Raw genomic sequence first — 14,187 nt, 5'->3', positions numbered from 1 at the left:
AGCCTCTCTGCTGTCTTGACAGATTGACTCTGCATTCATTCGTGCCTGAACTCTGTGTGAACCTCAGCTTTGGGGAAAAGGGCAGCAACAGGCCAGTGCTGTTGGGGCAGAAACTGTGTGTGCAAACCCAACACCCAGTGCAAATATTGAAACTGCTGCCCCTTCCACATCACAAGAAACTAGGTGGTCAGGTCTGGGGAGCCTTTAGCTGCAGGTGAAGCCAGAGTAAGTGCTGAAAAGTTCGTTGCTTAGCTTAGTTTTGATCATTTTAAAAGAAAAAGGGGTTCGATTTTATGAAATACAAATGGACCTCTGTGACAACCTGTGTCCCAGCAGAATTTGGGTAACAAATCAAGGCTGAGACCTGGCTCCCTGGAGTTTGTTGTCATGTTTAGAGCCCCTGGAGGTATTCTGAGGTGAAAAGGTCACTGAGAACCACCCCATGTGTTGTGAAAGATTCCTCTTGTCACATTATGCAGGAGGACCAATAATAGAGGTAAACATACAGGGGGAAAAAAAGTTTTTAAAACCACACAAAACTTTATTTTACACAGAGAAACAGAACAAAATTTTTAAAGTTTGATTGGACTGAATGTGGATTCTTTTTTTTTTTACACACAAGACAAATACAATTCTTATTGCATTTTATAGACTTTATTCAGCTAAATCATCTCAACAAAGGTTGAAAAATACCCTGTAAATAAATAGTGCAAACAGTAACACTGAGTCCATCAGTGCTCCAACAAAAAAAAACAGCATGGGGTGTAGAATCGAAAGATTGGATGACTACAAGCAGACACTGCCTGCCCTGATAGTTTACAAAATTGCCACAAGCAATTTTCAGTTTGTTTTTTTTTTTGTTTGTTTGTTTGTTTTTTCTGGAATGGTGCAAATTTGGGAAAATGTAGAAAACTGCTCGGGCCTCCAGTCATATTTTAAGTTTAGTTTTTCCCTTTTGTCTTTGGAGACGCTTCAGAGGTGGAAAGTTTCTCAGCAGGTGCCGGAGCGTTGCCCAAAACGCTGCCTAGTTTCTCCCGTTTCTTCTGCTTCATCCTCCGGTTCTGAAACCAGATTTTCACCTGAGTCTCGTTGAGCTCCAGGCTCGCCGCGACCTCCACCCGCCTTGCCCGCGATAGGTATTTGTTGAAGTGGAACTCCTTCTCCAGCTCGGTCAGCTGCTTGGTGGTGAAGTTAGTGCGGATCACGCTGTGCTGGCCGGGAACACCGAAGTCCGAAACGACCGCTGCGGAGAGAAATGGATGAATGGGATGATGGGGGAAATGAAACTGGTGGAGCTGAAGGGTGGTGATGAAAATGTCAGAATGAACAGATGAAACGTGTAAATATTAGCTGACAATCTAAAAACACTTTGGTCTAATCATATCAGCTGGGCAGGTTTTTACGCACAGGGAATAGATCCCTCTCGGCTTCTAAAGTGCATTTCTCGGCTCTGATTTCCACATAACAAACCTGTTTTAGGTGGATTCCGCTTCACTTTCATCCAGTCGAAAGTTTTCGAAGTTTCCTCCACATGCTCCAGATCCTTTTCCTTACATGGAGGTGGTAACCTCGCGTAAACGCTTTCTGAGTATTCTTGTTGCCTCTGATCCCCGCTGCCAAAATGCAGATACTGGCCTCCCGATGATACCCCTGGCCCACAGCTGTCCCCGGTGTAGGGAGCCATGTTTGTAGCAAGGGGTGAGACTTGCGTATCGATAAAGCTCCGGTCCTGCTCTGGGGCGAGGCCGTACTGGTGATGTCCGTACTCCAGAGGTGAGCCATACACCGAGTTACCCGTTGCTGCGAACGGCACGTCCAAGTTGACATGGTTCTGGTGGTGCAGAGGGAGGCTCGGAGTCTGGTGCTGCGCAGAAGTTGCAACCACTACACGTCCGTCCGGTGCGTAACTCTCACTTGTTGCGCATGAGTTGGAAGACGTATATCCATGGTTTAAGTTGTGGTATCCGGCCTTTGAGCTGAATATATTTGCTCCCCGGTTGCACACGGGGTAATCTAAGTAGGAGTTCATCCTAAACCTGGGCCTGCAGTTTGGTTAGAGCTGATCAAGACTGAGCAGTCATTAATCGGTGCTCCCTTTGCCCTAACCTTCTAGGTAGTATGTCAAAGCTGTAAAACTGCCTTCCACCCTCATATCACCTTCCTGACACACCATGTGACCCTCAAAACGCCAATGGCAAGGGACCTACAGCACTCTGTCAAGTCTGCAGGCTCGTCCATCAAACGGCCTCGCATTTACATGACAAACGCTTCAATCAAACTCGCTCATCCATCTGATAGGAGCACAAACACCGGGGACACATTTTCAGGGCACAGTGTTACAGGGAGAAAGGAATAATAAATGAGTAAGAAAACATAATAATAATAATAATAATAATAATAATAATAATAATAATAATAATAATAATAATAATAATAATAATAATAATAATAATAATTTGCTACTTATCTCGAGCTATTTTAGTATTGAATAAATAATATAAAATAAAAATCTCGGCATTAATTTTTCCATTTGCATTTTTTGCGGCCTGCAGCGGTTTTCATTGACATTTTTTTGTCGTGCACTAAGTTCGCTTAATTCTCTGTTTTTAATGACATTAAGTACGTTAATTTACTGAAAACATACTTGTTGTATCTCCCTAAATAATTGGCTTATTATTAAAACACTTTCCGACTGCGTGGATCCTGGAGACAGACACCGAATAAGGCAGAGGGGGGAAAAGGCATTGCAGTGACTCCAGTGATCCATCATGCCTCTTTTTAAAGACTGACAGCTTGTTTGGCCCATTTTGCCCATAAAAGAACAAAGATAGACGCTTCCCCCCCCCCCCCCTCTCCACGGCTTCTTCCTTTTCCTGCTTAACAGTTACCCACAGTTTGCCTACAAGGTAAAATCCTCCCAACCCTACAAGCTCCGCTCCTCTTCCAAGCAGAGCGGCTCTTAATTTATTCTCGCGATCAAGTCTGTTGGGATACTATTTTAGCTTTTTGTTTGTTTGTTTGTCTGAATTATTAAACGAAAAGTTAGAATAAAAAAAAATAACTTAAACCGTGTATATAAAAGACAGTGAATAATTGTGTATAAATACAAATAAATCAAACTTGAGACTAATTTTCTGATTAATTAGTCCTATAAATAAATAACGCATGCATGGAGATATATCAGTAGTGCTCTACACTGTGCGCTACAGGTGGGTCAGTTTGGGAGCTTTCATGATTCTGTCCTGAGGAGTGCAGCTCTGTGAGAAATATGACCCGCTCAGATCATTTCCTCCCAGGTTGTGGTTTGGTGTGTGTGAGGTGGTGTGTGTGCTGTACTGCACATCAAACTGCAGGCCGTGCGTGAAGTCTGGAACTGGATATTTAGAGTAGTCTGCCGGGCACGCAGGCTGTTGTTGGGGCCTGAGCGGAGGGGAGGCCGGTCGGTAGTCCCCGCCCAGATGGACATAACCCAGGCTCATCAGAGTGGGGCTGCCCGGAGCGGACGGGGAGGAAGAGGGAGAGCAAGAGGAGGTGGTGACGGTGGCTGGAGTGAGGCCCTGACCCCTTTCGTCTTTCTTCTGCTTCATCCTCCGGTTCTGGAACCAGATCTTGATCTGCCTCTCGTGGAGGTTGAGCAGGCTGGCCATCTCCACGCGCCTCGGCCTGCACAGGTAGCGGCTGAAGTGGAACTCCTTCTCCAGCTCCACCAGTTGCGCGCTCGTGTACGCGGTGCGCGTTCGCTTGGAGGCCGGGGTGGCGCTACCCGGACACTTATCGGTGACGGTGCAATCTGCAAAGACGAACGTGTCGGCAAAATTAGAAGTTTTCCCCGCCTTCCATTTAAATTTTCTACACTTCATTCAAACCATTCTCAATAACTCTTTAAGTTCGCATCCCTTCTAGTTTCAGTCTTATGTCTTATTAATTGAATCTGCGTGGAATTGTCCCTCCTATTATACAAAAAATGAACAGAGCTTTGCGTAAAATAAAGTGAGAACGAATCAAACCAACAAATTCATGTTTCATAAATAGATAAAATCAAAGGAGGCAGAAATAAAACCACATGGAAGCGAGAATAAAGCAGAGTCCACATGGATGCAGTTCTGCAGCCCCGCGTTGCCTCTGGTGCTCAGTGCACAGACTTGAGTACAAATTGTGCCAGAAGACATGAAGTCAGGATTTTCAATGGCTAAAAATGCACGAGTCTATATTAGAAGTCTTTGCATTTCGAGGTATTTATGGCCATTTCATAAACAAAGATGTATTTAATGCTGGAGTAAATTCAACCCCGATTTACAAATAACATTTCTATATGCAGGAATATCCCTGAAGGTGTTGGTGAGGGTAACTATTTAGTTTATCTGTTTCTAAATGAAGTCTGTTAAGGTTGGACATTTGACTCATTGAGACGGTTTTTTTTATTTGTTTAAAAAAAAAAAAAAAACATTTTGTCTTTCAAAATCCTGTTTCTGTCATAAATCATAAAAGTTTCTGAGACAAACTCGTGATTTAAGCTCAGATCAACTTTACTTAAATATGCAGATAATTACAAAGAATTAAATGAAGATGGCCCATCTGTATCAGTGTGTCTGCTGTTTTTTTAAGCGGCATTTCTGCATTGATAAATCAGCGTCTACGTCCTGTTATTCTCAGCTTCAGCTTCCCCCAAAAATCGATTTAATCGGAATATTTTTCTATGTAAGTAACATGATAAATGCAACTAAATTATTTTATTTTATTTGCATTATTTCCTAAAACGGGTGTCGTCCTAAATCCTGAGCTATAGGCCCTTCCCCGCGCATGCCTGATTGCAGCTTTAATACTGAACCAGGGGGCCTATGAGCTAAATTAGGAGCTTTGTTGAAGGGAAAATAAGTGGAAACAACCGCTGCTCCTGGTTTATGTCATACAGACCTGCGATTCTCCTCCCGAGTTTCTGATTTGAGTCTCTGGACTCTTTCATCCAGGGGAAAATCTTTTTGCTCATTGCAAACCTTGGCTTTTGCTGCTTTGACCTCCGGGGAAGTGTGCCGCGCTCTAACGCCTCCACTTGCTGCATGGGAGCGCCCTCAAAGCCGCTCACACCATTCAGAGACTCGCCAAAGAGGCCATGGCGGTGATGGTGATGATGGTGGATGTTGTGTGCAGCGCTGCTGGTTTTCTGCATTTCCATTAAATGTGCACAGCCCCCCCCCCCCCGCGCCCCCCAACCCTCCCCTCCCTTTTTGACCTTGTGGCGGAGCGCTGGCAGCCAAATGTCACATGGCAGGTTTCCACAGAGCCGAGGGCTTCTTGGCCTGAGAGGATCCAGAAAAAAGACGGAGACAGAATCAGGGAGGAGACTAAATGATCCATCTTATCAACTCAATAGTATGCTGACATGAATAGCAAGCCTCTCCAAGAGGCGACACAGAATGAAGAGTGTGCTGGAAAAAAAAAAAAAAACAGCAAGTAGAGGATAATCCTGTAAAATCTCTGCAGAAATTCAATTATTATCCTCTTGTTCACCCTTTGCAATTAATATAGACCTCAGTGGCCTACAAATTCTTTTTATTGTCATTTAATTATGTAAGTAACATAAGCAATATATAAGGACTGCAGGGTATTTAAGGAGCTGCTTTATTGGAGGCAGTCTTTTGTCTGATTCAGAAGGGGTAAGAGGAAAAAATAATACTAATTGACAGATATAAATAGCTAAAATGTAAAGCCATACATTAAATACAAATATAGCAAATAACAGTGTTTTTATTCATGCTTTCAATGGTGCTTCAGGAAATTAAATTAGGCCTATATGACTGCTAATAAATAGCAGCCTTTGTGCAGTTAATGGATGGCCCTGTGCTGAACATTTTTTAAGGAAAAAATTAAACGTTACATCACAGTTTGCTAAGAAAAACTCATCAATTAAATGCAAAAGAAAAGAAAAGCGCTTTGTGCGCTGCGGCTGGTTTATGCGCATCTTTTCAGGCAATTACATTTAATTCACTTTTCTTCTAAAATTAAAGAGAATGAAATTATTAAGGCGCAGTTTTGAGGACGAGGAGACTTACAGAGCGAGGGAGAAAAATACAGAGAGAGAGAGAGAGAGAATAAGAGTGGAGGCATGCAGCTTTATGAACTCTGGTTGAACCGCGGCTGGAGTCGGGCTCGTAAATCATAAAGACACATAACCCAGTCCGCGGCACAACAGCGCGGCTGCCTTACCTTCACAACCTACATACATTCCGCTGCTGAAACAATCCTGCACGCAAACAAACACACCGGCTTCTCTCACCTTTGGAAAACCTCCCAGATTAGAGAATAATCCCAGCAGAAGGACGCGGCTGCCGCGCGTTAAGGTGCATGTGATGTGGCTTTGAGGGGTGAAGCAGAGTGGACAGTATTTCTGCAGCTGCAGACCGCCCTGCGTTGCATTTCTGCACACAGTATCTGTGTGTGTGTGTGTGTGTGTGTGTGTGTGTGTGTGTGTGTGTGTGTGTGTGTGTGTGTGTGTGTGTGTGTGTGTGTGTGTGTGTGTGTGTGTGTGTGTGTGAAAAAAGCCTTTCTGCTGATCGTGCAGGCTCAGTTTCATATATGGTAATAGGCCTGTGATAAAGATAAGAAAGGGGATTTTTACGCCTTCCTACATGGCAAATTGACTTCCTCTACAGCTCTCTGGCAATTAGAGCAAAATGGAAATCCAGAAACATTAAGATGGCTCAGCAGAGGGCAGGAAGAGCTGAAATATTTTTGGCACTGAGGTAGATTTGGAGTAGATTTAGATAAGGAAATGGCCTTTTAAGAAGATACCTCCCACCGCCACCACCACTGTCATGCATTAAAAAGACCCAAAAGCTACCAGCTTTGAATTTCACTGTGAAGCATTCAGGGCGCAGAGGAATCACACTTCTATGAACACTCAGACAGCCTCGTCCTGTTGAAACAATCCTGGGAAGACGTCCAGCGCTTTGACAATAAATTCAGACATCCAGTTTAGGACCGATGCCAAAGATGCCATCAATTACTCAGCCAAGGAAAGCTATCAGTGTTTAGTCTTTATAAACCAAATGCATTCTTTGTGTAATGGATCCTTTCTTCCTTCATTTAAAGGAGTGATCAGAGAGGCTCATTTCGAAGCACCAAACAGCAGACGGACAGCGGTCAGCATCCATTAAGAAACTTGTAGCGGCCTGTTTTGTGCTGGCTTCGGTTTTTGGCGGATCGATTGGCGTTGCTTTGATCTCTCGTCTTCACGTTTGGCTCGATCGCTTTGATTGGCTCCTGAGGGTAATATTTAACTAAGTGGTGTTAATTCATGCAAATGGTAGTCTTTGATCTTTGATGCGTGCCATAGAAATGTCCCATAGCAGTGGTGGCCCTATGTCAAAAAAGTCTAGCTTGTCTTACGTACAGTGGTACGGTTATTTTGTGTGTGTGTGTGTGTGTGTGTGTGTGTGTGTGTGTGTGTGTGTGTGTGTGTGTGTGTGTGTGTGTGTGTGTGTGTGTGTGTGTGTGTGTGTGTGTGTGTGTGTGTGTTATTAGCCTGTGTAACGGCCCCGAAGTTTATTCACCACGGTCACATTTTACTGATGAAACAAAGGCCAATTAACAATAAAACATTAAAAATGGAATTTAGCAGAAGGAGAAAAAAGCTTAATGTCTCGTTTTTGCTCTATGTCTTCAAAACATGTAGACCTGGATGGGATTTCCTACACATGCATAAAGCAAACAGAGTGACCCCCCCCCCCCCCCCATCCCCTCCCCCATTTCGATTGGTTCTAGTTTACCAGGAAATGTGGGGCTCAAACAGAGATGTGTTGTCCCGTGCGTCCCTGCTGAAAGTCGCAGATGATCAGCAGATTCAGTTATTCTCAGTTATTTATACTCAGCGGAGAATAAATGGACTCAAATAAAATCTCCCTATCATATTTGCCCCTCACACGAACCACTCCAAACCTTTAACCTGATTAGTTTTTGCTGAATTTTTTAAAAGTTAAATATCAAAAATAGACCCTTTGCTCCTCATGCAGCTTGTTTGGCTCAGCCTGAAACTCTGCAGAGGACAGTCTGCATGAACAGCTGTGCAACTCTCTTGTGCTGATGAATCCCACCAGATGTGCTTTAAAGCTTTGGAAAGTTTAATCATAAGATGCATTTGTGCTAAAACAGTTTGTGTGACACTGAATTTCTGATATTTAGTCTTCAACAATAGCTGCATAACAGGGAGGATTAAAGCTGCCCTGCTTAACTCCTGTATTCAGAGTTGTACTCAAGTGTAAAAGTATCAAAAGTGGCCAAAGTATAGTTATAGCTTGAACCCCATTACATGTCTTTGAGAAGGAAAAGATTCAGTTTTGGGGGGGAAATATAAATAGTTTTTGGTGTGTGTTTGTTAGAACAATCATCTGAGTGCCAAACAATTCTCCAAAGCCAAAAGTGACATACTCTGACAGCATGGGGTGGCAGGGTGGGGGCTCCTGTCCCTGTCAGTGGTGACTTGGACCTCACAGAGTTAATAAATAAATAAAATTGTGGATTGTAAGCTTTGCTTTAAAGTTATAGCGTGTGCTTATAACATATTAAAAATAAAATTTCATCTTTTGTTAACCTACAATAAAAGATATTAAAATAATTATTAATCTGCAAAGGTATCAGAGAAAATAGAAAATAATTGCCTCTGAAATGTAGTCAAAGTACAGAAACAGTTCAGCAAAGCACTGCAGGATACACACGTGTACATATGAACATAAATCCTCCTGAGAGCCTATAAAAAGTACCATAAACACACAAAGAAAAATCAGCAATAAGTGCGCTGTTTAGACAAAAACTGCCCTCTGATATATGAGAGAAGAGGTGGGGGCTGGTTGTGTTTGTGTGTGTTGGGTGCGGGAAGGGCGGGGGGGTGGGGGTGCAGATGGATTGACCTGATAAGTCAGTTTGCACTGAATAAACGCACTCACTATAAATATAAATATAAATATAAATAGGTTTGATCCTGGTGGAATGTAGTTATCATTCATGTATGACAACATCCTCGAGCTGCCCCTTTACGCCCATCACTGCCCGCTCTTCTTCTTCTCCAGGCCCCCCTAACCACCACCACCACCACCACCACCCCTTCCACCGCCCTCCACTCAATCTGCAGGCCTGCTGACAAATGCAGCGCGCTGCAACCTCTGCTGTCAATTAGCCTCAGGAAGCACGTGTGCGCAGAGGAGCGGATTTATTGCTCCGGATTAATCCTCTTGATTCCCCCACACAGGCAACACGAGCGAGTCAATAACCAAACAAAAACTCATAAATAACTCTGATTCCAAAATGTTGTTTGGCATTAGTAAGCAGTAAACAAACAGACAGATCTCACTCTATATGTAAGTGTTTATTTGGGTAATTGTCAACAGCTGCACAGCAGATGTTAAACAATATATAATTTGTCTTTCTAGGAGGATTTTTAAAAATAATGTGCGCTAATAAAGACTTTCAACCTCCTCATGTCTTTGTCTATCAATCATTTGTTGTCTTTACTGCTCATAAATACTAAATATAAATGCATTACGCCCATAATTTAAAGCTAAACTCACACTGCGCGTGCGTAAAATCCAGTGTTGGTGAACTTACTTTTTTTCCTTTTCCGACGTGTCATCGTTTTCTCTCCAGGCCGGCTTCTCCAACCAGTCCGGTCCATTGGAGCAGTTGGTTTGAGCTCTTCCTCCTCACGTTCCCCCCTGGCTGCAAACCGCAACTCCTCCTCGGGTGCACGGACAGTGGCAGTGAAAAGGAGACGTGATAAATGGTGTGCGGAACAATGCCCGCATTCAAGGCTCGTCCTGCAACTTTCCCAGATGTCATATTCTCTCCCTCCACTCCTCCAGCAACGAGGCGCTAAAAGGGAGGAAAGAGGGCAGAAAACACGCAGCCAGACTGCGCAGAAGGCCCGCAGCGCTACAAACCACACACACACTAGCACAACACATGAGCTGTGGAGCTCATGTTGCAGCGATACACAAGCAGAAAGGAATTTTCTTGCCTCTTAGATGGACGTTTTCCTCCCTTGTAGCTGCTGTGTCATCATCTACATGCTCCCCAAGATGCGAATTTGTGGCTGCTGCTGTTTTACACAAATTCGGATCTACAGGGTGGATATAGGTGACAGAGCCTCGGTCTCTGCAGGAGTTTAGAGGGGGAAAAAAGCCTGGAAAAGTGAAACCAACTCATTTATACATCAGGTTTATACATGATCTCTCCCCTCTGTGACCTGTGACGGTAGATATTTCTGGATATTCAGTCATTTATGATAAAAACAACCTTTCATAAGTTATACTAAAGGCTCCATTAGTGATTACTAAACGTTATGGATGTGTTGTAAGTCATTAATAAGAAAAAAATGATGCCAGATTTTCAAAAATCCCCTCTGTTGATGATGTCATGTTATGCTGGAAATCCATGAACGTAATTGGCCATTAAAGCCACATTAAATATTATTGGAAGGTTTGATACATCCAGTCTGCATTTATAGATTTTAAAAGTTATTAATAAGTAATTTATCAAAGCTTTAAGACATGGAACAGCAAGTTATAAATGTTAATAAGTCACTAATAAAGAGGTTTAATATACATCCTGCTGATATTGTTATTAGTAACATATCAATAAAGAGTTGTAAGAAAAAAAAAATCTGCTGGTAATGTTAATAAGTCATTAATAAATAAAGGGCTTCATTTATAAAATCTGCAGGTATAAATCTCAGTAAGTCATTCATTCAGGAGTTTGATAACCAAATGTGCCATTATTATTATTAAAAAGCAGATTTTTAGTGATTGATGAGGGCTTAATACATAAATGTATACATGCAAATAATTCATTATATATATATATATAAAGCCACTTATTTAGAACAGTCCTTAATATATAAATTTGAAAATAATGGTTATTGCTATAAATATATGAACATCTGCAGTTAAAAGTGTTTATGTGTCATTATTAAGGCAGGTGAATTACCAAGAACGTAATTATAAACGCAAATGAGTAATTAATGAGGGGTTTAATACATAAAGTCTGCAGTTATAACAGTTATTAAAATGAATTTAATGCTAACACCTGCAGTTGTAGATGTTAAAAAAAATATTTAATGATGCTTTGAAAACACATTCATGTAACTAACTGATGTTACTAAGTAACAAAAATGGGTTTAAAGTGATAAAAACAATAATTTTAAGATGCACTTCTAAATGATAGATACCATCATGAAGTTTGGACATACAACTGTAAATATTACAGTGTCACAAAGAGATTTAATTACAAAATCTAAGGGTATAGACTTTAATAAGCCATAAATACAGAAGGTAAACCAACAAGAATGCAGTTTTGTTGCTGTTTTGTCTGTATGTCAGTTAATAACTCATTAATAAAGGATATTAACCACAAAATCTGCAGTTATCCGTATTACCCTGTCATTAATAAAGGGTTTAACACGTCAGTCTGATTATTAAAAATGTTAATAAGTTCTTAATAAATGGGTTGTACACCATAACAGGTTGTTAATAAATTGATTTTATGGTATGCATTTCTAAAAAAATAACCACTCATATCTTAAAACCAGCCTGAAGGACTTTCCACCACCCAAAATTATTGTTTACAATAAATCTAGTAAAAACTCAGCTAATAATTTATTAAATATTAGCCTGAAAGTCACCAAATCAAAACATTTTCATAAATTATGCCCACATAGGTTTGGACAAATGTTTTACAGCTACACTGACCTCTTGGCTAAGTCAGATTTACTAATAACTCAATAATAATGCAGATTATGAGCATTTATAAGAGCAATATGACTGTACTCAATGTCAGAGTCCTGCTTAAGAAACTCAGACCAAACTGAATACAAAAAAAAATACAAAAATGTCTCCATTAGAAGTATGAATTCACCACCATAAATCCTGCAAGATCCTAAACTGGCATTAAAGCATCTGAAAATATGTAACTATGTGACGCAGAGCTGGTTACTGTGTGACCTCAGAGGGGTCACAGAATGAGTCTGAGAGGCTGTGTGATTGTTAATATCAGAGGAAAGAAGAAAAGAGAAGTTCTGCTGCAGAGATGTGTTTTATAAAACACTTTTCTCTCATTTTTGCTGTAAAATGTCAAATAATTAAACATCTCTGAGCTTTAAAAAGTGATTTAAACTAAACAACCTGAGAGATTTAGAAGCTAAGAGAAGATTTTTTTTTACACTCTGACATTATAAAAAGTTTGGGAGGATAAATGTGTTGTATTTTATTGGTGTTTTAGTCAGAAGCAGACAAGACTGGTGAAGTGAAAAGGCCATAGCTTTCTCCTCTGAAGAACAGATTACAGCAGAACACAAAGCAGAAATACTCGAGTATAAAGTGCATGAAATGAGTGGTGATTCAGACAGAAAAATAACAGGTCCGTCTGATTATTTGGTCTCCAACTAACTTAAACCAGAACTATAACCAAACATGCTTTCTGAGTCAGAAGCAGCTTCACTGCCATCTCAGAGCGCGCAGGATGAAACGTTCCGCTGGACCTGATCACACCTCAAGAGATCACCGATAAACACAGCTCGTGTTTTTTTGTGTCCTGCTCTGTCTACATGCTCCTGATGAGAAGAAGCTCGAGCTGAAGGCGAAGAAGACCCAGAAAAACTCATCCATCATCAGCCTGGTCGGTCTGAGGCGCCCTCTGCTGGCTCCGCGGCCTCATTACAAACAGCACCAGCTGTGAAGTCTCACAGTCTTCCAGATGTTGGAGCATCCATGGAAACAAAAATAATCAAGCTGGAACTGGGGTCATGTATTTTATGATTATGATTAAAGTCGATGAGACTGCATTGAATTCACAGGAGAAACTAGCTGATTTTAAACGTCTATTTTTGGTATTTTATAGTAAATAAATATACATTTATTATGTTTGCACTGACTTTTATAGTTACGTAGGATTTTTAATATTTAGATTAGCTGATTTCAAACTAAGACCTATATATTTGTGCTATTATTCTAAAACTGTTCGTCTAAAAAAGGATACATACAGGATTTATCACAGTGCACCGGCACATTTCTGCACTCCACTCAGTTTTGTTGCAAGCAAAGCGCAAAGTGGAGCTAAATTCCGCTAAATTTACCCCGCTGGTTTGCAGTGATTTAAACCCTGATTATAAACCGTGAAAATGTGAGAAATAAAAACATGGAAGTCTATTCTCTTATGTGCAAAAAGACGTCGTTATTGCGCTCCCGAGTCTCGGTGGTGACAGTGCAAAGTCCTCCTCCTGACGCATCTGCGGGCTGCAGTCTGCACCGTCTCCTGACCCAGCGATGATCCCCACCGCCATGAATTATGCATGAGATCCGGGTACAGATTACCCCTATCAATATGCAATACTCATTACGCTGGCTAAATTGCCACTTAATAGTTATGAATATGTGGAAAATGTCTGGGACCCATATAGCCCACCACTACTTTTTTACTCTTTTTTTCCCTTTAACCTGAAATGAGTTGAAAATACTTTGGGAAATATTGCAGAAGTCTCTTGCAGTCTTTGCTTTCCTGCACATAATATCATTATGTTTTATTAGTGGCCGCTAGACAATGCGCTCCGGCTCCCACACAGCCTGACTTTTCTTTATGTAAAGTCAGTGAAGCCTGTGTCCAGCTCGGAGATGTCCGAGACTTCACCTTTGGCCGCTCGGTGACTTGACAGACCGGGATAAATCACTCCAGGACCTCGCTCAAGTTCGTTTAGCATGGCAGCTCCATAAAGCCTCTCATTAGCCTTAAAAAGATTTTATCCCCTAGTTTGTGTTTGGAAAAGAAACTTTGGATTTCTTTCCTTTTTCTTTGATATGAAAAAGTGCTCATATTTATCCATGCCGAGCAGAAAGAGCGGCCTCTAAAGAAGGTGTTAAAATAGCAAAATCTTTACGATTTTCATGATAAAAGTGACAAATAATCAGCGAAGTGGCTCAAACTCAAACCTCAGGTGTGTGCAGTGAAACGCAACATTTAGACTGTTTTTAAAATCAAATGTAGCAGCCACGCTCTTTTTAATACATAACAGTTATTGCAAGTTTTCCTGGAGCAGCTTAAACTAACTAAATATGAGTGGACACCGCTTCCTTCCCCAGTCCAGCCTTTGCAGTCCCATCCATGCAGTTAAGCCGTCACTTTCATTCAAGGTTGTGAATTATATAGTAC

General features: G+C 41.3%; 2 protein-coding genes across 2 annotated transcripts; both read right to left on the bottom strand.

Moving 5' to 3' along the window:
• Positions 1 to 554: 554 nt before the first annotated feature.
• hoxb1b (homeobox B1b) lies at positions 555 to 2,360 on the bottom strand. Its single transcript, XM_030754314.1, has 2 exons — positions 1,471 to 2,360; positions 555 to 1,243 (listed from the first exon to the last, which is right to left on the bottom strand). The coding sequence occupies exons 1-2, from the start codon at positions 2,027 to 2,029 to the stop codon at positions 942 to 944; spliced, it is 861 nt and encodes a 286-aa protein (XP_030610174.1). The 5' UTR covers positions 2,030 to 2,360; the 3' UTR covers positions 555 to 941.
• A 115-nt stretch (positions 2,361 to 2,475) lies between these two features.
• Positions 2,476 to 5,188, bottom strand: LOC115797806 (homeobox protein Hox-A3a). Its single transcript, XM_030754316.1, has 2 exons — positions 4,915 to 5,188; positions 2,476 to 3,790 (listed from the first exon to the last, which is right to left on the bottom strand). Exons 1-2 carry the CDS (start codon positions 5,171 to 5,173, stop codon positions 3,204 to 3,206), a joined length of 846 nt encoding a protein of 281 aa, XP_030610176.1. The 5' UTR covers positions 5,174 to 5,188; the 3' UTR covers positions 2,476 to 3,203.
• Positions 5,189 to 14,187: the final 8,999 nt, after the last annotated feature.

This window comes from Archocentrus centrarchus, chromosome 19, assembly GCF_007364275.1.
Source record: "Archocentrus centrarchus isolate MPI-CPG fArcCen1 chromosome 19, fArcCen1, whole genome shotgun sequence".
NCBI classification, from domain to species: domain Eukaryota; kingdom Metazoa; phylum Chordata; class Actinopteri; order Cichliformes; family Cichlidae; genus Archocentrus; species Archocentrus centrarchus.
Note: the sequence above shows the minus strand (reverse complement) of the source record. Positions and strands in the feature narration are given on the sequence as shown.

What these genes read in the sequence shown, in the direction of transcription:
- LOC115797806 (XM_030754316.1), bottom strand. Translation starts at nt 5,173, where the DNA reads ATGGAAATGCAGAAAACCAGCAGCGCTGCACACAACATCCACCATCAT. An exon ending in ACTCGGGAGGAGAATCGCAG is followed by an intron (nt 3,791 to 4,914) that starts GTCTGTATGACA and finishes TCGTCTTTGCAG; the next exon opens with ATTGCACCGTCACCGATAAG.
- hoxb1b (XM_030754314.1), bottom strand. Translation starts at nt 2,029, where the DNA reads ATGAACTCCTACTTAGATTACCCCGTGTGCAACCGGGGAGCAAATATA. An exon ending in GCGGAATCCACCTAAAACAG is followed by an intron (nt 1,244 to 1,470) that starts GTTTGTTATGTG and finishes TTCTCTCCGCAG; the next exon opens with CGGTCGTTTCGGACTTCGGT.